The following is a 20,956-nucleotide window of genomic DNA, read 5'->3' on the forward strand; positions in this document are numbered from 1 at the left end:
TGAGTCAAGATTTTTGAAGAAACAGGCATGCGTGTGTGGGGAACACGGGCTGCTCTGGAACTGAGCTGAGAACGCCTGTTCCTCGGGACCGTGGATTTGGACGCTGGGCCCCTTGGCAAGGAATCGGGAGCTTGTCACATAAACCAAGAAAAATATTTTTGGCCGGAGACTTGAAGACTAAACAGGAGAGCTTTAAAATGAGATTTAAAGGGGATAAAGTAGAATGCTCAGATGAAACTCTAAAATCACAACCCACAGAAGGGCAGCAGGTGTGAGCTAGAAATAAGAGGCCTGGCAAAGGGGGTGCTAAGCAGTTCTCCGAGGGACGGGCAGTGGGGTCACATCCACAGTGGGGACACGTTTGCCAACTGCACAGCGAGGGGGCAAAGTGAACAGGGGAGACAAGCATGACCTCCGAGACAGCAGAGATGTGGTGGGTAGAACACACAGAAAGGCCTGGGTTCAGAACGCCATGCTAGGTCAGGGTGACAAGTTCACATGATCACAGTCAGTGAAACAGGTGTTAGGAGTGTGTACATAAGTAGAAGAAGTCACAAACGTCAGAGTGGAAGCAAAGCCGAGAGCATACGGATGAGATTTTCAAAAGGGCGAAAAAGAAAGGATTTTGCTGGCGGTGTATACTGCAGTCTTCTCAGGCAGAGGGAGGCTCTGGCTGATGCTTTCCTATTTAAGATTTTTTCTAAGCAGCACAGGAAGAAGATGGAATAAAGATGGGAAGAGGGTATTTGTTCAGGTATCTGCCCCATCAAATGAATTGTTGACTTGCCTTGCTAACAATTTCATGATTTAAAAGGTAGAGGGAGCAAGGAGGGAACTGCCTTACTCTGTATTTAATTCTGACCAGGAAGCATCCAACTGGCTCATGGTGTGGAAGGCACAGGAAACTTCGGAGAAAGTAACCAGATCATCATGCAGCTTTATGAAAGCCAAAGGAAGAAATACGATGCATACTTAAGTCGTGCCCTTTCCTCCCCTTCCTACCTCTTCTGCTTCTTACTTCCCTCTGGCACCTCCAGTCCCAGTCTAATCAGAACTCCAGCCCAGACTTCAGGGTGGCCACCAGGGATTTTAGGGTGGAAGAGTCCCCATGTTTCTTTTCCAGGAAGTTGAGGAAAGCAAATATTCTCCAATCCAAATTCAGCAGGAAAGACGTGCCGTTTGTATTTCAAGTTGGGACTCAGAATCCATGAGGCCACAAAGCCAGTTTTATACGTGGCAGTGGAGTTCTGTTGCTTCATTATTTGAGTGTACGTCAGAGGACCCACGTATACATTCTCAACTGATATTCCCAACAACCCCTGCAAGGTAGGGAATATCATACCAATTCAAAGATGAAGAAACTGAGGAAAAGAGACTAAATGAGTTGCCCCAGGCCACATAGCAAGTAAGTGACTGACCTGGGGCTGGAACCCAGGCCTTTCTGGCTTCTAACCAGGGCTTTTTCAGCTCTACCAAGCTGTCTCCAAAACTAGACATCGGATACCTAACAGGCCAATTGCCTTTGGTAGTTACTCTTGAGAACCCAATCTCAACATAACATTGTTTCTATGGGAAAATGTGCTCCGAGTGACAAACAACCGGCTTAAGCATGGAACTTTTGTAACCTGACCCGTCACAAGTGGGGCAGCGCCTCAAGCTCAGAAAGGCCGGTCGTGGGAGGGAGAGAGATTCAGCCAGCACCCCTCAGACACCACGATACCACTCGAGGCCAGTTGCGCATTCGCCAAGAAGCAGCCGCCTCAGACGCATCTGCAAACTAACCACATAGCACCCACCACAGAAGACAGGTGTGAGGACCACGTGAGGGGACCCTTTGGTTCCTAAAGCAGCCAGTGCAGGTCCAGCACAAAATAGACACTGGATAAGTGGGGACTGAGGGATTCCCAACAGCTGGGGGTGAGCTGGATTGGAGGGCATGGAGAGGGAGGGGAAGCTCTGCCCTCTGTCTCGGAGCCTCCCTGGGAAGGCTGGTAGGTGAATTACGGTAGGGTGAGGATGTGGACCTGCTTTGGGGGCTTGCCTCCTACTCCCCCAGACAGTTCTTCAGTTTCTAACCTTGGTTGGTCAGGACCCAGGAAGTGGCCTTCCTCAGCAAGAGCTTCTGAGGGCTTCCTCAGCCTAGACCTTCTCCAGGTGTTCAGGGCTATGTTCTAATCAGCCGTCCTCCCCACTCGGCCCTAACCGTCCCCTCCTGCCTTCGGATAGCAGCTTCCTGGGCCGATGGATGTGTGAGTGCTGGCAAAGCGTAGCTGGGAATCAAAAACTGTACAACAGCTAAGCAGTCGTTACAGAACCTTAGAGACCCCACACACATCTGCCTCTGCCCCTTTCCCTCCGGGAGCAGGATTGCTTTTGGTCCCCGTATTCGATTTTGCTGTCTGCAAACTGCGAGCGAGCTTATTCAGAGCCCCGTAGCCTCAGCCAAATGGGCCTGAAGGGGATTTTCATTCCACAAATAAATCTTCAAAGGGAGAAAGGATTGCTAAAAACAGCCAAACTCGGTGAGATTTTTATTTTATTTTTATTTTTACGTTTTTGGATGGGGGAAGGTAGCTGTTTTCTCTTGGCAAGGACGGATACTGACTGCAAGACACTCTAGACACTCAGGCCCTCAGGAGAGGAAAACCCTAGCTGCCTCGCCAGCTGTCTCTCCTGAGGGTCGCCCCCAAAGTGGCAGGACCATGTGGTGGCATTCCCATCACTGTGGCGGTTCTCCAGTCGGGCTTCGGAGAGACCCCGGGGCCTCAGAGCGACCCCGGGGCCTCAGAGCATCAGAGGCCGTGAGTGTGCTCGGTCCCCGTGGATGGAGAGCCTGAGAGAAGCCTCGCTGTTTGGGCCTGGGTGTGTGCCTGCACACACGTGTGTCCCTGGGTGCTGCCCTGGGGGAGGATCCGGTTTCAGACTTTGGCTGGCTTCGTGCTGGAGTCCTGCCCTTAGCAGGAGATACTGTCGGGTGCCGGGCAGAATTCGGGAGCACCGACCAAAGGAGACTCTGTCCCTAGTCCACGGAAACAAACTGTCTTGTGTGCAGGTGAAGGGTCACTGCTCAGAGGGAGCAGATTCTCTGCAGCTTAGAATTACCCTTGAAGGGGGTGGAGAGACTGCTCTGGATGAGGCCAGTGCGTTTGGCCCTTTGTTACTCTGGGGCAAGAGTGGAGACTGGAGACCAAGAGGGAGACCCAGACTGCACGCTCTGTGGGGAAAAGCACCGTGGGGTCCTGAGCAACAAGCCGGCCAACCTCGAGCTGGAGCTCGTGGCCTTCCCGTGGCCTGAGCAGTAGATGTGATCAAAGCCAGCCCACAGGCAGGCATGAGAATGGCCCGCAGCTTTGCAGTCACCAGCTCTTGTGGCTTTGGCTGACCTTTCCACTTCTCTCAGATGCCTTTGGGGCATAGCCGGAGGAGGGGCGGGGGGAGTGGAAACGTAAGGGATAAGGATGGGAAGCTGGGAGCTGGGGTTCGAATTCCAGCCACTGCATCCTCGAGGACTGGCCTCAGTTTCCTCAGCTGTACCCTGAGAAGGCTGCTACGGTTTAGAAAGGAAGTACCATCCGGAGCTGGTATGGAGTGCCGGTTCCGCATGCGCCCAGATACTATCCGATAGTGCACTATTTTTATTTATTCTTCACCACCAGCCCCCACCATGGGTGCCATACTGAATAAGATTTCTGTCAGCCGTAAGGCTGTTCTAAGTAATCATTCATTTTCCATCTTTATGAATCAACAATATCCATTTGCCATTCAATCAGTTCCTCTGGTTGCCAAGAGTAACCGATGTAATTGATTTTATTCCATTTCACATCACAAAATACTTTAACCCACTAGTTAGTCTGTGCAGTCTTTGTTATGAGTAAATGCCCAAGTACTATTACATATTATGAAATGCTGACAGCAACTCATGGACTCCTTCCATACTTTGGAATATTCCTTGCAACCTGTGATCTCCTGGCTGGGAATCCCTGGACCCCAAAGTTCCCTTAAGTGCAAACACTCTGTCATCTGTGATTTTGCAGGTAACTTTTCACGCATGAAAATGACTTCAGAAGTGTCTTCATAGATTATTAAGAGGATTCGATCTATATACTATAAAATACATGCTAGGCGGGTTTCTCCCTCCTTTCTTGGTCTTTGCATTTTCTTTAGACCCTTCTTGAGCTCTCCCCTCTTTCTTGTTCCCCATACCTCTGCCCACCCCCTCCTGGACTCTGGTCTCCAGTCCTCCCGTCCATTCACCACCCTAGATTTTTCTGAGCGCCATGAACACCAGTCTTGTCCCTAGTATGGAAAAAAGCCAGGGAATACCTCGCCCCTTGAGCTGAGCCAAGACAAATCTGTTGGCAAGAACAGCGGGCACAGGAGTCACCCTCAGAGAACAGAAACAGCTATTTATAAAGCCTGCTTCCTGACTGCTGGGGGCTCACGCTCCCTTGTACCAGAGGGGTCACCACCTCCTCTTGGAAGAGCCCCTGCCATCCACAGCTCTGTGCCTGCCAGTCACCGAGTGCCATTCCAGTGAACAGTGAGAGCAGGGGACAGCATACAGGGTGGATTCGATGTGGTGACAAGCTCTCTGATGGGCCAGGGCAGCTGGGTGTGCAGGTAACACACGTGGCCTCTGCAGCACCTGTGAGGTGACAGTCACTGGTCCCTTACAGGACTGGACATCCTGGCCTTAGAACTAAGCCTACCTACCTTGGCTTTTATTTTTCTTTTTGAAACCTTTGCTTTGTTTTTTTTTTGTTGTTGTTGTTTTGCGGTACGCGGGCCTCTCACTGTTGTGGCCTCTCCTGTTGCGGAGCACAGGCTCCGGACGCGCCGGTTCAGCAGCCACGGCTCACGGGCCTAGCTGCTCCGCAGCATGTGGGATCTTCCCGGACCGGGGCACAAACCCGTGTCCCCTGCATCGGCAGGCGGACTCTCAACCACTGCGCCACCAGGGAAGCCCGAAACCTTTGATCTAAACTTTAGTTAACACAATTACTAAACATCCAAAAGCACTTGGGATTCAAATAATGTAAAATGTTAACAGATAAAGTAGTCTCGGTATTATTACTAACAGACGTCATTCAGCTCAAGTTGCATTTGCCCTTCCTGTGTTGCTATCATACCTGTCTGGTTGTGCTAGATTACTATTTCCCTTAATAACCTGGCACCAGTCTACTATCTTTAGTAGTCATAGCAATACCACCACCAGTAACCCAGCAAACCCATGGTATTAAGTGAGATCATTTGTTTTTGGTTTTTAGTTGAGATGAACCTTATGAAAATGTACACCTAGTGTACTGAAGTAGCCTGTTGGCTAGGCGTAGTTCTCCCTGGATGTGTGGTTTTTGGCCTGTACAGTGTTCTTTTAAAGAGTTGAACTGGTTGCCAACTCTAATAATCAGGAGATTTTACGTAAAAACACATTTCTGGCATCTCTGTAAAAAATGGCAGCCCTGGCAATACTTGGGCCCACACTTCTACGCGGCACTGGTTGTGGTGCACGTGGGCCCTCCGACCCTGCCCTGTATCCCGTTATCTCACGTTGTTCACGGAGCTTGGAGAAACCGCAGAAATCCATCGTTCCGAGCCCTTCATTGTAGGATGAGGAAACTGAGTCTGGGAGTCCCCAAGTAACTCGTGTGGTATCACATTCTAGTGTGTATGAGAACTGGGGCTGGAGGGGAGTCTCCTGCCCACTGGCCCAGCATGGCCCCCATATCATTCGACTCCCTCAACACAACACAGAGCACGGTCATGTGGGCAGCGTCTGCTTCACTGGGCTGAGAGAGGCCTAACTGACTGTTCGAGTCATGACCCACTCAGGGAACCTGATTATCAAAGTCCAAACCACAAAGAGGAATACCTTCACTTCAAGGGCTCCTATTTCTAGAAATAGCTCTAGTGTCTTCTTTGTAGCCTTCTACGTCCAAAGAAATGTTTTCATGTTTCGATGACTTCAAAAGTCTCCTGCCCTTAAAACTTCCTAGATTATCAGAAAAGGGCCGCCAGAAGCTCATTGCCTTTGCTGGTGAAAATGCCCAGCAGCTAGCTTGGTTTTTCTTGTGGACATCCTTGAAGACAGGCTATTCATAGGCTGTCAGGATGGTGACTGAATCCAGCCCTAAATTGCTGACAAATATAAAAGAACATTTTTAATTTGTCTCATTTTCCCCTCATCTGTCAAATGAAAAGATTCAACTACTAATCAATATTATTTTCTTAGAAAGCAGAGGGAAATTAAGAAAGCCCAGAAATAGAATCAACCCATGGTGTCACTACTGCTGTTTGCCGCTCCTCCATGTGACTGAGAGTCCCTTGGAGCCCAGACAAGGGGCTTCTGCCTCAAGAACAGGTTCACCGGGGTAGTTTAGAGCCTGACAGTGAACCTAGGAGTTTCGTGGACCTGGAAACCAGCCTCAGGACAACTGGTTAAGGATTAGTCATCTCCAGCTGAAAGGTGATTATGAGAAGGAAAGAAATGGTGGGCCAAAAAAAACTCAGGAAGAGGGATGCAGAAAAAGCAGTCCAGAAGTCATTAAAACATTGTTAGTTTTATTTTCTTCAAAAAATATTGGCTGCCTGGGATAGACCCGCACACTGCTCCTGTCCCTACCCCTGCAGCCTTTGGGGAACGAGAGTCTCCCGGTGAGTGTGTCTCCTAGCAACAAGACAGAACAGTGAGGGAGCGCTTCCCATGTGTTAAACACCTGCTTGGTGCTCCGCATTTGCCACGTGAGCTTCACAACTCTGCTGGGTAGAAAATAATATGCCCGTTTTGTAGAAGAAGAAATGAAGGGTCAAAGAACTGAAATAACTTGTCTAACCAGGAAGTGGCAGAGCCAGGCAGGAACACTAGCCTCACGGATTCCAAATGCCATGTTCCTGTACAACTGAAAATGAAACAGACAAAAACCAGTGCCCCATGCAGCAGCAGCAAACCTCCGGCAAGGGCTAAGGGGAAAGTGGCGGGGGAGACATCTTCAAAAGACAAGAGGAACGCTGGCAGTCAGGCCGTCTACTTAGCAGGAAGAGTGGGGGCTTTGTCAAATTATAGGGTATCACATGCCTGTTGGCTTTCACCAAAGGCTTTGGAAAGGTGCTGGTGCTGGTAGAGGGAAAAGGGGAAAGGGAAAAGAGAAGATGAGGCAGAGGTGAATTTGCTTCAACCTGTGAATTTCTTATTTGTATCAAGCGTACCGACTCATAGGATTCTTCCAAGAATGGAAAGAGGTAACATATGTAAAATATTTATCAGAGTGCAAAACCAAAAGCCCAAAGCCTCCCTGATGAGAGGCTTTCTCTACTTCCAGGTCAGCAAATAACCTGTTGATTATATGCTATACCAATCTGCCCTGCCAGTGTAGACAGAACCAAAGAATCCAGATTACTGCTCTCTGGTGTCTCGGTACGCAATGACAGTAGGCTGGGAGCTTGCCTTCCTTCCTGTTTTCAGAGCAGCTGAGAAACCTTTAGGGAACCCGGCCTCAGATAGGCCTGCCAGTGAAGTCCTTGGCGACAGCCTCCCAACATATACAAAGAGAGGGTCTGTCTTGTCTTCTCTGTGTCACTTGGCCTGAAGGCAACCTCCACCTGAGGGCCCACCATTAGTGGGCCTCAATCATGCAGGGTTCTGGGGGCCATCTCCACCTGATCAACCTTTATCCCAAGAGGAGTCTCTTCCTTCTTCTGCCCCTACCCCCATGGCCCCAGTCTTTGTACTTTCAACCATTTTAGTGGCCAGGACAGAGGCAACCAAAGTAATCCCCCTCTATATTATCTAATGTAAGGCTAGTGGCAATTTTTCTGAGAAACAAGATATGTGACCTTCATTAGGAAGATAGTACTTTGATTATGGACAGGCCATCGGTGACATTCAATCAACAAACTTTTAATGTGTATAGGGGATGAGGGCCTATAGACCACGAGCTCTTCTAGATGATTTTACATGTCTCATTCAGTATTTATAACATTCTGTGAATCAGGTATTTACCCATTTTATGAGTAAGGAGGCTCAGAAAAGTAAAAAAAAATGCTCAAAGTTACACAACCCATAAAGGGCAGAGTCAGAATTTGAAGGCAGGGCTCCTCGATTCCATCGTGGGATCTTTGCATTGGGCCACACTACCCTCTCTTGTTATGAGTGGCCAAAATTGGCCGGCGTTGAAGCTGAAGTTGGAGGTACCCAAGGAGCAATTTACGTTTGTCTCCCAGCTTTCCCTGTTTCACTCTGTGTAGGAGATGGTGCAAGGGCACCGCCTCTGCCTCATTTCCGGGTGAGCAGAGAGAATGAAAGGTGCAGGGTGTCCTGGGAGCATCTGGCTTTTCTAGGGATCCATTCTGGTCTCCCTGACTTTCTGAGACTGTGTAGATTCAAGACCAGGACGTTCCTGTGACAAATCCAATCGAAACTCCTCTAGAACCTCCCTGGCCACTGGGACCTGGGGGTGGGGGGTGGGGGGCGACACACACTCTTCATCAGACAGCATTTCCTAGTGCATGGTGCAGCCACTAATGCCCCAGGCCCACACCTGCATCCATTTCACAGCCTCGTGAAGGACAACCAGGGCAGCCTAGGCAGTGTAGTAGGAGCACACACCACCACACCACACAACATCCAAAGCATGAGAAGATACCGTGGCAGGGGACCAAAGCACAGGCTCTGGGGTCCGACAGTCAGGGTTGGTTACCCCCTCCGCACTTGTCTGCTCGGCAACCTTAGGCAACTTACTTCTCCCCCACGTCTTCCCTGACTTGTAGTGATAGTACCTACTTCATAGGGCTCTTCAGGGAATCGAAAGTGATAGTATTCGTGAAATGTTTAGCAGAGTGCAAAACCAAAGAACCATAGCAATAGAATGTATTTACTTCTAACTAAAATGTGCCCGAATTAAAAGAGGAGAAATAAAAGCTGTCAGATTTTGTCTTTTTTTTTTTTTTTTTTTGGCCGTGCTGTGTGGCATGCGGGGATCTTAGTTCCCCGACCAGGGATCGAACCCATGCCCCCTGCATTGGGAGCGTGGAGTCTTAACCACTGGACCGCCAGGGAAGTCCCAAAAGCTGTCAGATTTTGAACACATAGTTCCCTGTGGGGCAGAGGTTAGCATCTTGGGGAAGCTATTAAAAGTATGTAAACTCTGTGAGGCAGAGATCTTGCCTGTCTTACTCACCACTTGTCTCCAGGCCTTTATGCAGTGCCTGTTCCATAGTATGGCTCAATAGATGATGTATGGACGGGTGAATGGATGGATGAATGAATGTGTGGGTGGGTGGATGGATGGATATAGATGGACAGATGAGCCACAACACAGAAGTGCTGTCCCTCAATTACAAAGAGGACTGCCACTGGAGAATTGATCTCCTGTGCCACTCTCTCAGGGAACAGCACCTGCCAGCAATCATGCCACCTAAGACAAAAACTTGGGTGTCACTTTGACTATTCTTTCTTACTCACTCCTTACGACAAACCAGCCCTGTCAGTTCCACCTCCTATATTTTAGCTTGTGAATCCCTTCTCTTCTCCTGAGCCCTACTGTCACTACCTTTGTTCAGGTCCTTCCCAATTCTCTCCTGGGTTTCTCCTGAGTTTCTACACCACCTAAAAACCATTCTCCAGGCCTCCAGTCTGTACCCACCCCTTGCAGTCCACTCTCCAGACTTGGGACAGAGTGATCTTTAAAAAGCACAAGTCTGTTCAGGTCACTACTGCCACCCCCTATCACCACCCCCACTTAAGGATGGTCCATGACACACTACAGACTTTAAGATAAAGCTCAAACACCTACACATGGCATCCCAGCTTTTATAATCTTACTCCTATCTGCCCTTCCAGCCTTATCTGGCCAATCCACCCCTCCTTGAGTTCCAGATCCCCTCTAGCAGGTCTATGCTCTCTCTTACCCTGTGCCATTGCTTGGGCTTTTCCCTCTGCCTAGAATGTTCTTCCTCCACCTTCCCTATTCCTTTCCACATCCTTCAGAACTCATCATCCACCTAGGATGAGTGGTGGTCCCACTAAGAATTGGATGTCCCTCGTCCTAGGTGGTCCCAGTGCTTAGCACACGACCCTATGATCTGTTTCCTTGGCTGCCCTTCCCAGGTGTCTGGCCCGTGGAGTGCTGTGTTTTGTTCTCCATTGCACCTAGTACACCCTGTCTAGTCCTGGCACAACGAATATTTCTTGAATCGATAACTACTTTGTCTCACACCAAACGTGCACTTTCTCAAAAGCATATTTGCAATCAGCATCACGTCTTGGACAATTATGTGACCAGTCAAGATAATTAACCAGGGATTAGGGTGTGGTCTGTGACTCTGGAAAAAATCTATTAGATTAGACATGTTGGGAACATGTATTTTTAACCAAAAGTCAAGACACATGATCTGACAAATATGATCACATATTTTTCTGTCCCAGAAAAATTTGAATGTATAATGTCTACGGCTACCCAACCTGATCTGTCATTTAACCTTATTATGTTATCCAAACATGCCAACTCAAAAGACATTGAAATTATAACTGATAAGTAAGTAGCTGACAGTTTTGGTGAGTTTATCATGCAGCAAGCATTATGGGAAGTGCTCTGCAGTCATCCCATTTAATCTTCTCAACTACCTCTTGAAGCGGATCTTTTTATTATCTCCACTTTACAGATCAGGAAACTAAGGCTTAGGTTACACAGCCAGCAATGGCCACTTAACCAGCAATGGAATAGCAGTCTGTTTGATCCTCTCAGTCATTCTGTGATACTGACCTAACCATGACCTCTTAACCTTATTAGATCATCAGAAGAGCCACGTCTGGGCAAAAATAGCTTGTGGCTTCTGGAAACTTTTATTAAAACTCTAAATCTCCTGGCAATAACTTTCAAAAGTCATGATTCAGACCAGCAGTGATATTTCAAGTGGAATCATAATGCGGGTCTCCTGGCTGCAGAGATGCCTTCACTGCTGCAGAGGCATCCTCAACCTTGACATGTATGACAATCTGTGTTTTTCCTGTTACTGGGTCTTTTGCCATCACTGTCTGTTGAAAGGCACTGACCCTCATTCTGTCCTCCCCAAGGAATCCTCTCTTGCAGGGTTAATCGGTCTGTCCTCTTCCTTGGGTGTCATTTCACTGGGATCTAGAGCAATGTTTCTCAAAGTCCTGACAGCTGACCACCTGCATAATGATCACCTGGGCACTCATAAAAATGCATATTCCTGGGCCCCGCCCCACAGCTCTCACACAGAATCTCTACAAATTGGACCCCAGGAACTAGCATTTTAATCACATTCGCCAAGTGATTCTTACGAATACTAATGTCTCAGAACCACAAATGTAGTCTCCAGATCCTCACAGCTCCAAGTGTGATCCCTGGACCAGCGTTAGCAGCTTCTTAGAAAACAAGGAATTCTTATGCCCAAATGCTGAATGACTGAATCAGAATTTGCATTTCAATGAAATCCCCAGGTAGTTTGTATTCACGTTACTGTGCATACAGAGAACTAGTGATCGGAGCAGTGTTTCCTATGCATATCATGGCAGGCATAGAAAACAAAAGCATTTGTTTGGCATTTCTGTCACACAGAAGAGAATGCCAGCTGTGGCATGGGGAGGGTGGTGCTCAGCCTGCCCCAGACCCCAACCTGGCCACCCTGAAGGCTGAGGAGATTGGTATCTCAGGCGTACCTGTGCCGCAGCACGCTGGTTGAGAAGCAGTGGTCTACTTAAAGCACACCCAGTCCTTCTAACTTTCTTCATGAGCATAACTCCATAAATCTTGCTTATTCTTTTTTTTTTTTTTTTTTTTTTTTGCGGTACGCGGGCCTCTCACTGTTGTGGCGTCTCCCGTTGTGGAGCACAGGCTCTGGTTGCGCAGGCTCAGCGGCCATGGCTCACGGGCCCAGCCGCCCCGCGGCATGTGGGATCTTCCCGGACCGGGGCACGAACCCGTGTCCCCTGCATCAGCAGGCGGACTCTCAACCACTGTGCCACCAGGGAAGCCCTGCTTATTCTTATTTCCTTCATCATTTGTCATTTCTTCTCCTGCATACCAAGAGTCAGAAATCTTCCCAACTAGGTCTTAGAACTAGGTCTTAGAAATCTTCACGCAATGGGAGGACACAGTCTCATCTTCAAGTTCTAGGTGGACTCTTTGAGAAATGTAGAGAGAAAAGTTTTGTCTGTTATTCTAAACAGTATGACCTAAGGAATACTAGGAAGAAATAAGAGCCTTCTTCCCTTTGAAGAATGCTCCTTTCCTCTTAGTCCACAGATCTGAGGATGGAGGATCCGCAACACGCAGAGCGGCATCCTCTCTCCTGAAGAGTGTGCCAAGAAGAATGTGATTCTTTTAAATCCTTCCTCAGCAGAATCTGCCAGCTTATGAACTGGACAGTGTCCCTTCTCTTAGCCAGCCCCTGATAAGGGGATGACAGTTGGCATGGAAGGAATGGAATACCTTCAGAAACACTTCCTGGTGAGACCATCTGATCAGAACGACCAAGTGTCAGGACACACCATCTGACTTCGCAAAGCTCCCGGCTGCGTGGGAACCCCGTTGTGTTTCTTTTTTTCCCCCAATAAGGAAAATGTTGAAAAATTTTAAAGTTCAAAATAGTGAGCTCTTACTTTGAAGCAAATAGAACAAGGATTGTCATAGCCTAAGCAAACACAGTTGAGAAAGAAGTGGGGGGAAATATTGCTAGCAAACAACTCGCGTTTTTTCTTCTCTTTCCACCTTGCCTGCAAATCTGTGTCCAATTCTCTCCACTCTGCTTCTCCCATTCAAAGCACAGGCAAAGAAGCACACATTTTAGCTGGTTTAATGTTGGGCTGTTCCCCCTCTGTCCTGAGAGTGTACATCCCTCAAGTCTCAAAGGGCTGTCTGATCGTCCCTTTGTACCCCAGCTATTGAAGTTCCTCTGCGTTAGTAGTAGAAAGGACAGTGACCAGAGCATGCTGTCCCTTGCCGCCTCTGGTTGACTTTCATGGAACTCCTCCCTTGATCCAGATACGGAGGCAAAGCAGGCCTTTCTCCTTCTCTGACCAGGAAGTTCACAGATCTGTTGGCAGTTCACCCAGAGTAGCCATGATGTCTAAGAAATAAATGGGTTTTTCTCTAAGTTCATAGCAAGAACGGTTAGTTTAAAATGTTCCATCCCTGATCCGATTAACAAGTACTGAAAACATAAGACTGGGGACACCGACAGCAAAGCTGTTGTACACGACCATTTCAAACACAGACACTGAGCCATCTTTCTGCTTCGTGGTCCAGGATGAAGAACAAGCTGTGGTACTTTGAATTCGGCACCTCAGAGACCTTCGCAGCCACCTGCAAGAAACTCCACGACCACATAGAGTTGGAGGTGAGTTCCCAAGGCTTGCTGGACCTTGGTTCTGCTCCTGGACTGTTACGCACCCTCAGGACATGTCCTGGAGCGTCCTCAAGAGGTGATCCCAAGTGTAGTCCATTGTACATCCATCCTGTTCCCAACACATCCACGGCCTCACTCCCAGGAGGCTCCAGTCACGGGGCCTGCCTTTCTCGGCCCGTCCAGACCTAGAGGCCCAGTGGACTCAGGGCCGCAGTCCCTTCCGGCCCTCAGCCTTCTCCCCACTGTGGCCTTGAAATTTCCCCTTTTCCGAGAGGTGAAGGCAGGTGCTGCCCACGCAGGGAGAGGAGCTGCTGTGAGGGTAGAGGCAATGTCCCAAGCCTGGTAAAAGTCTGGGAGCTGATGGCCACAGGGCTGAGGGGTCTGGGGGTTGAGGCCGGAGGTGGCCAGACATCCCGCAGCTCGCCCGCCGCTGCTTTCAAGGAGCTGACTCACAGGCACCCAGGTCTGGCTTCATGGGCGTGCAACCTGCACAGTCGCTCAGAAGGACCCTTGGTTTAATGCTCTTCTGACACTGTCTTGACATTCTTGATGAGTTTTTAGCAAAGGGCCCTGTATTTGCATTTTGAACCAGGCCCCTCAAATTACACAGCTGACCCCACTGGTGCACTCGTGTTTTCCTCACTGGGCTGGCACTTGGAGCAGCCTGACTCAGACACTTAGCTTGTCAGCTTCCCTTCCCGGCGGAAGCTGCCCACTTCCCACCTCTCACCCCGCATCTGCTGGGCTGCTCTCGTGAGGTCTTGTCACTTCTATGAAAAGGTCTGCTTGGTCTCTGGCCACCTGAAAGCCCAAACTTCTCTGCACACCTGCTGCGGGACCTCAGGCCCATCGGGTCCCTTGCCCATAGTTCTCAGTTTACCAACCCGCACCCCCCCACCAACCCCTTCCCATGGGATTCAGGCCTGTAGTCTTGTTTTCACTTGAGAAGAACAAGTGAAAGGCCGTCAGAGAATTCAGCCAGGATGGGCTCCTCCCGGCCCATGGGCTTTGTCCCTAAGCCTGCGGTAGCAGTCAAGGGGGTCCCGGGCATCCCTTGGGGGAGGAGCCCTTCGCCTGAAGCAGTGTGGGAAAGCCCTGCCACTCCCTGCAGAAGGGAGCCTGCATTCACAGGGAGTTTTCACAAACAAAACACAAAGCCAGAGATTCTGTGCTTCTCTTTGACTCATCTGCCTGTCTCTCCCCAGCGGTTGCCGGGTTACCAACCCCAGGGTGGGAGGCGCCGCCCCAGCTAATCCCCTGAACTTTTAGCCAGCTAAGTCAGAGGGCAGAGAGGCCCAGGAGCCGGGGGCACATGTCCCCAGGTGGTACCACCTCCACCGCGGAAAGGCCGAGGAGCCCGCTGTGCCCGCTGTACTCTATGGATACGTAAATCCATGGCCAGGGAGCTGCAGGGAAGGAGGAGAGGGCTGGGCTGGAGACTGAACGTGGCTGGAGCTACGTGTGCATTTTTGCTGTTGGCATGATCATCTGCTGGGGTGTCTTTAAATACACCCCAAGTGAGGGACAGCCCTGGCCTAACCACTGCCAGCTGCAGACACACAGCGACTGCTTGTTCTCCCTGCAGCTGGCCTTGAAACTGTGCCCAGAATAGAGCAGCTCAGCTCCCCTGCCTCTGTGGGCCCCGCCCTCCCAGCTCCCAGCCGGCAGCACCCTGGCCCCCTCTGAGTCCAACGCTGAGTGGCTCTTCTTCAACCACAGAGGGGGCTGGTGGCCTCTGCAGGGGGTGAGGGTGTTCACACTGTGGGTCGCTGGGGGCTTTGGGAGCACGTCTTATTTTCCTTAGCTCCCCATAATGAGTCTTTAGTATTTATTCAGGACGCTAAGGATGGGGGGCTCATATGACAGGCAGCTTCTCACAGCCCGGAGGATTTGGGGCAGGCATCATTCTGTATCCAGGGAGCAGTGGGTGGACAGTCCTGGGTCTTGTGATCCAGAGGAGGCGAAAGAGACAGAAGCGGGAGGCATGTGAGTGACAGGTGTTAGGAGGCTACAGGGCACCACAGGTAGATGTGAGAGCATCAGGGGCCTCAGGAAGAGCAGTAAGAGAAGGTATGTTAAGTGACCTTCTACATGTGGTCACTGCACACAACAGCCCAGGCCTGGGAGGACCAGCACACTCATCAGTTCAAGGTCAGAGATCCCGGGAATAACTGCACACAGGTATTTATACTACATACCATCGTTTCCAAAGCCCTACCACAGCCTTTATTCCAGAGTCACACAACAAGCAGTGAGCTAAGTAGGCCAGGTATTCTTATCCCCTTGTCACAGAAAGCAAGCTGAGGCACGGAGGTTTAGAAAGATAAACAGAAGAGAGAGAAAAGCAACAAGGGAAGAGGGGAAAAAAATCACAGGCTCTGACTGCCTACTGTAATGTGTCCTCATTTGATACAATAACCCAGTGAGGCAAGTATTATCATATTTTGTTAAATGAGGAAACTGAGGCTCAGATACATTAAGTAACTTGACCAAGATTTCATTGCTGGAAACTTGTAAGACAGGAGATTTTAGGCATCCTGGAAGGAGTTTCGCTTAGAACACAATAAATAGAGATGGACCTAACAAGCGCTAGAAATTCGGCAAGTTTTTCAGCATGGACGCACTGTTTCTTCCTCCTTTACTGAATGTGAGACCACTTGGTCCCCTCTCAGCTGAGGCAGCTGGGCAGGTCTGCTGAGAAATGCTTTAAGAGAACAGAGGGTACAGTCCTACTGCTCGTTTGAGGAAGGAGGGAGCTCAGGCTGGACAGGAGGAGAGTCAGAGAGGGAAACTGCCTTAAAGTGTACTAAAGGTTTTCCCACACAGCATCTCATTTTATTTTGATCCACAGAACATGCAGGGAAGATATTAATGTCCTCACTTTATGGGTGAGGAACCTGAGGCTGAGAGGTTCAGTGACTTGAGAAAGGGCACAAAGGTAAGGGCTTCAGGGGAACAGATAGGAAAGTCTATTTCTAGTTTCATGTCTGTGTCACCTTGGTAAAACTTGGATGGTGAAACTTAAAGCTAAAATGAGCTTATGCAGGGAAGGTCTCCATTGAAGGTCTCTCACAAGGAATACAGCCTGTTTTTCAGAGGCTTGTGGCCTACTGAGGCCTAGGACACTTGGTCCCGTCTCTGAAATAAAGCTTACAGCCCAGTTGACAGAACATACAAGAGCTGGTTAATATAATACTTACTTAACTAGTGCTAAGGAAACTGGATCCGGGGGCCTTGAGGAGCCACGTGAGCAGTCACCCTGGACACTATTTTGGGGTCAAAGACTAAGGCTGGGGAGAAGGTGACTCCAGATCTACTGTTCACCTGCAGACACTTGGTCGGGGTGGGGGTGGGGGGCGCTACTCAGTGAAAGGGGCTTGGCCTGGACAAGCGTTAGCCCTCCTCAGTGGAAGTGTGTTGTCTGGGCCTCAGTATTCTCATCTATAAAATGGGAAGAAAGGAGTTAGCCTACTTCCCAGGGCTATTGTTCAGATTAACATTTTCAGGTTTGTTATTTTTTTAAGTTAATTGGCAGTGGTGCTAAGTGCCTCACAGAATCTACAAAGCAGCCCCAAGTGGCAGGTATCATATCACCTTTCCAGAGATGGGGATAGAAGCTAAGAGAAAGCGAGAAGCTCGCCTGAGGTCCACAGCCTCTGAGTGGTCAGGTCAGGCTTCAAATCCAGATTTGCCCAAAACTTGGGAGTTTCAGGGCAGTACTGGCACCTTATTCTAGAGCAGAGATTCTCACAGGTATGAGGTATGCTTGATCTGCTCGTAGTCACATACTTTTATTTTAACATTTCAGATAACATGAAAAGCAGGCATGAGACTTTTACATTTATGAAAAAGAGAGCAAAAAATTATATACTGCGAATGCATGCTCTAAATGTTTCTTCCACGGGCACACAAAGGAAGCTGTGAAAGTTAGTGCCATTCCTGGGAAATGGGTGCTCCTAAATTGCGGTTGCCTCTAATTAAGAAGCCAGCATGTCACCCACATGGTTGTCCTCAGCCCTGGTCTCAATGTCTCTGACTTCCCTTCCCTTCCAAAGCGGCCTTTGATGTTTATTCTAATCTGATTTTACCTGAATAAACGGGTGGGGGAAGGGTGAGGGAGGGACACAGTGAGTCACCTCCTGCACCCCAGGCCCAGAATAGCCTTGCACAGGTTTTGAGCTGTAGTTACATGGAACAAAAGAGGCAGGCTTCTGCTTGAGCACTTATTTTATTACAAGCTGTGGAAAATTTTCATTTTACTGGTTAAAAATAAGAACTTCCAAAATTCCTTGATATTGTATCTACTTTTAAACAATGTTCACAAGGGAAGCCTAGCCAGCTCCACTAATATGAACCTCTGCATGAGGAAAAGTGAGTCCAAATGTGGAAGCTGCTTCAAAAGAATCTGTTCCCCAGTATATTTTGGGAATCTCTGCACATCAGTTCCCCCCTTTTAATTGAGGATTTTTTTTAATACAAGGTTTTGAGAACTTTTTAGATCAAACCCTCCCATTTCCCCCTCACTTAGAATTGGTGTTTGTCAATATTTTGTTGTATTCCCTTCAATATCTTTGTAACCAAAGAAATAAAATTTTCTGGATGGAGTCGAGTTCCCACAACCCTTTGGTGCTCTGCAGCTTGCCTTTTGCACTCACCATTAAGTTCTTGAGGCCTCTCCGTGGTGACGTTGCCGGAGCTGGTTCATTTCTTTTACCTGCTCTGTGCTGTGGGGCTCCCACACCACGATGGGGAATATCGCACCCCGCGATGGGAGGAGAAGCAGAAATGGGAACTCTCAGACACTGCCGGGGCACAGACAGCAGTGGTAAACCACTCTGGAGAGCAGTTTGACAGCAAACGCTGAACTGAAAACGCACCTGTAGGCCCAATGACCCAGCAGGTTCTTCACGTCCTAGACCTGGAGAGCTTCCTGTACGTGAGTTCGCAAGGGGGTGAGCATGGAGGTGCAGTGCAGCACTGTTTTATTAAAACAAAACGGAACCAACCCCAAAGGCTGTGTTAGTCTAAGACTTCAAAAAGATGGCGTGAGTGAAAGTACTAAAGGCCACTGAATCATATATTTTAAAATGGTTAATTTGGTGTCAGGTGAATTTCATCTGTTTTTTAAATGTGATTTTTACAAAAGGGAATGTACTGGGCACAGTACTAGGGATCTTGAAGCCATAGCATGAGATGGGCCCTGTCTATGAGAATCCTCAATTCTAAAACTAATATTTAGCTCAGCCATGTGCATGTAAAGAAGCTGAGTAAATAATGAATCAGATTACTTTAAGATTGAGCAGATATCTTTAGCTACTCCAATCCAGTCAAGTGTCATTACTTTCCAGAAGAGCGAAATCAAGGACTTTACAGGTTCAGTAGCTTGGCCAAGTTCACCCAGCCAGTAAGTGGCAGGAAAGAACCCATGGCTGCCTTGGTATCCACTGGCAATTTTGCACACTCCTCAATTAGAGGGAAGAGAACTTCAAGCACCTTGGCCTCTTCTGGCATCATCTACACCTTCACTTGGGCGGGTAGAGCCTTTCAGAGCTTGGAGTGATGAAGGTGGGAACTAGCTAAATGCTCAGCCCATCAACACAGCCACAGTGATTCCAGAGGAGATGAAACGAAAACGTATTCATGGGGAAGCGAAAGTTGAGAAGAGCATTGCAGGGGATTTTGAGTTCTTAGAAAACAAAAGGTGGCAACCTGATCATGCATCAAACCCTGGAGTCAAAGACTGGAATGGGCCTTAGAGGACATCCTCTCCTGTCTCTGGAGTCCATTCACTTCCTCCATCGAGTCCAGGGTCTCCATCTTTCCAGCAGCATCCTCACTGTGAGGCCACCCAAGGCAGCTGGTGCTCTTCAGATTTCTCCTTCTTGCCCATCCTACAGTTCTCACTGCTCCAAATACCCCAGCCTCAGTTTCTTCCCGCTCCCTCCTACTACGTGTGCTAAATTCTCTTCTTATTATAAAAGTAATCCAAATCCATGGTAGAACATGTTAAACCATAGAGAGGCGAAAAGGAAAAGTAACGCACAGTCTCAGCAATCAGGGATCAGTACTGTTCTAATGTTGACCTTATTTCAATCCCGTAATAATATTAGCCTTTGTGTCTTTAAAAGCAGCCCTCTGGAGGACCTCTGTGATTCTTTGATTTCCTAAATCTTTATCCATTTTTAAACACAGCTCCATCCTTTCCGTCTCTCTCCCTCTTTCAGCCACGCACTGACTACAAGTTTCCTTCACTGATCCTTAAAATCTTTCAGCCTACTACAAAGAAATTGTTTCTGTCGGTTCCTCTTTAAAAATCCCATTGTTTGCTTACAGTTTCTGACACGTAACTTTTTTCTCTCTTAAATGACCCTCTTTTTTATTCCCTACACATGCATACCCTGTATTTCACTTCAAGCCTCCATTCATCCTTATGCTTTTATTTTCTTGTTCTTTTCCATTTCCTTTGTTCTTTGTGAATTGCTTTGATTTTCTTTGTCTTCAGACTCCTGGCTACATATGCTTTGTGTCTCCCAAGGACTTCGGAATAATTTTTAGGGATGAATTCTCATGCCTACATTTTCACAAAGCAGGCGGGGGTATATGCGACAGAGTGGAGAGATGAGGCCCGAGGAGGTCTCAGGAGACTGAGGCTGGGGTCACATGACTCAGCATGTTGGGCTAGAAGGCACCTCCACACAGATTCCTGGGCAATCTCTCGGCCTAACCTCTGCCCCAACGAGCTTATTAACTTTTCTACCCACCAAGGTCCCTTAGTGAAAGAAAAACTTTCCCCAAGCTATGTCTACCAAACAAATGCATCTTTTAAATAATAATGACCTGTGAGCCCCTGTCAGTGGGAAATGTATTATTTCTCTTAGACTTTTTAGAATATTGAAAAGAATTCATGATCTTCATCTCTACACTCAGGAGATTCAGGGATCTTGGAGGAGAGCTATTCCCATCCTTTTCTGCTTCTACAACTGGGTTATGAAACAGGCAGAGAATATTGCATACAAATATGTTCATTGGCTATGATGGATAGGTCTTTGGTTATCTATCTTAGTGAGGTCGTAAACTTGCTGATCCTAGTATTCTATAGAAGAGGAATTAAGAAAGGAGAAGAATTGACTCTTTCAGGAAGGGCATATAATCTAACAAAGGAGCGGTTAAATAATGTGTGCACATACACGCGATATCTCAAGTCCATTGGGATCCACAAGTTAGTAACAACAGCAGCCACTTCCTGAGTACTCACCTTGCAACAAGCTCTGTCCCAGCACTTTGGTACATGGTCTTGTTTAATCCTCATAACAGCTCTGCATGGTGTGTATTATTTACTCAAGGAAATTGAGTCTCCTAAAGATAAGTACTGCAAGATCAGATCAGATGAAAGCCCACATGCTCCCACAATGCCACAGCCCTCCCGGTAGGAGCTGGCCTCTGCATTACACCTCTGCTTTCCCCCTAATGTATGTGTCAGCTGAGTTGGTGGTGGGGCTCCCATTCAGGACTTGGCATATCTCTTAGGCAGTCGGCTGTCTGAAGCAAGGCCTCTATCTTATTCATCCTGTCTCCCCGGTACCTGAAATGA

The 20,956-nt window shown here is 48.3% G+C and overlaps 1 protein-coding gene and 1 long non-coding RNA gene across 4 annotated transcripts in view; one reads left to right on the plus strand and one right to left on the minus strand.

Moving 5' to 3' along the window:
- Positions 1 to 20,956, minus strand: part of LOC309962629 — a 742,666-nt gene that overhangs the window by 310,914 nt on the left and 410,796 nt on the right. The gene's annotated exons all lie outside the window — the stretch shown is intronic.
- Positions 1 to 20,956, plus strand: part of DGKG (diacylglycerol kinase gamma) — a gene marked incomplete at its 5' end in the record, with an annotated part of 158,831 nt that overhangs the window by 92,965 nt on the left and 44,910 nt on the right. For all 3 annotated transcript variants that reach the window (XM_082840520.1, XM_082840521.1, XM_082840522.1), the window contains one exon: positions 13,266 to 13,356. In XM_082840520.1, coding sequence (XP_082696646.1) covers positions 13,266 to 13,356 — 91 coding nt within the window. The remainder of the gene's footprint in view (positions 1 to 13,265; positions 13,357 to 20,956) is intronic.

This window comes from Leucopleurus acutus, assembly GCF_964270905.1.
Source record: "Leucopleurus acutus genome assembly, chromosome: 5".
NCBI classification, from domain to species: domain Eukaryota; kingdom Metazoa; phylum Chordata; class Mammalia; order Artiodactyla; family Delphinidae; genus Leucopleurus; species Leucopleurus acutus.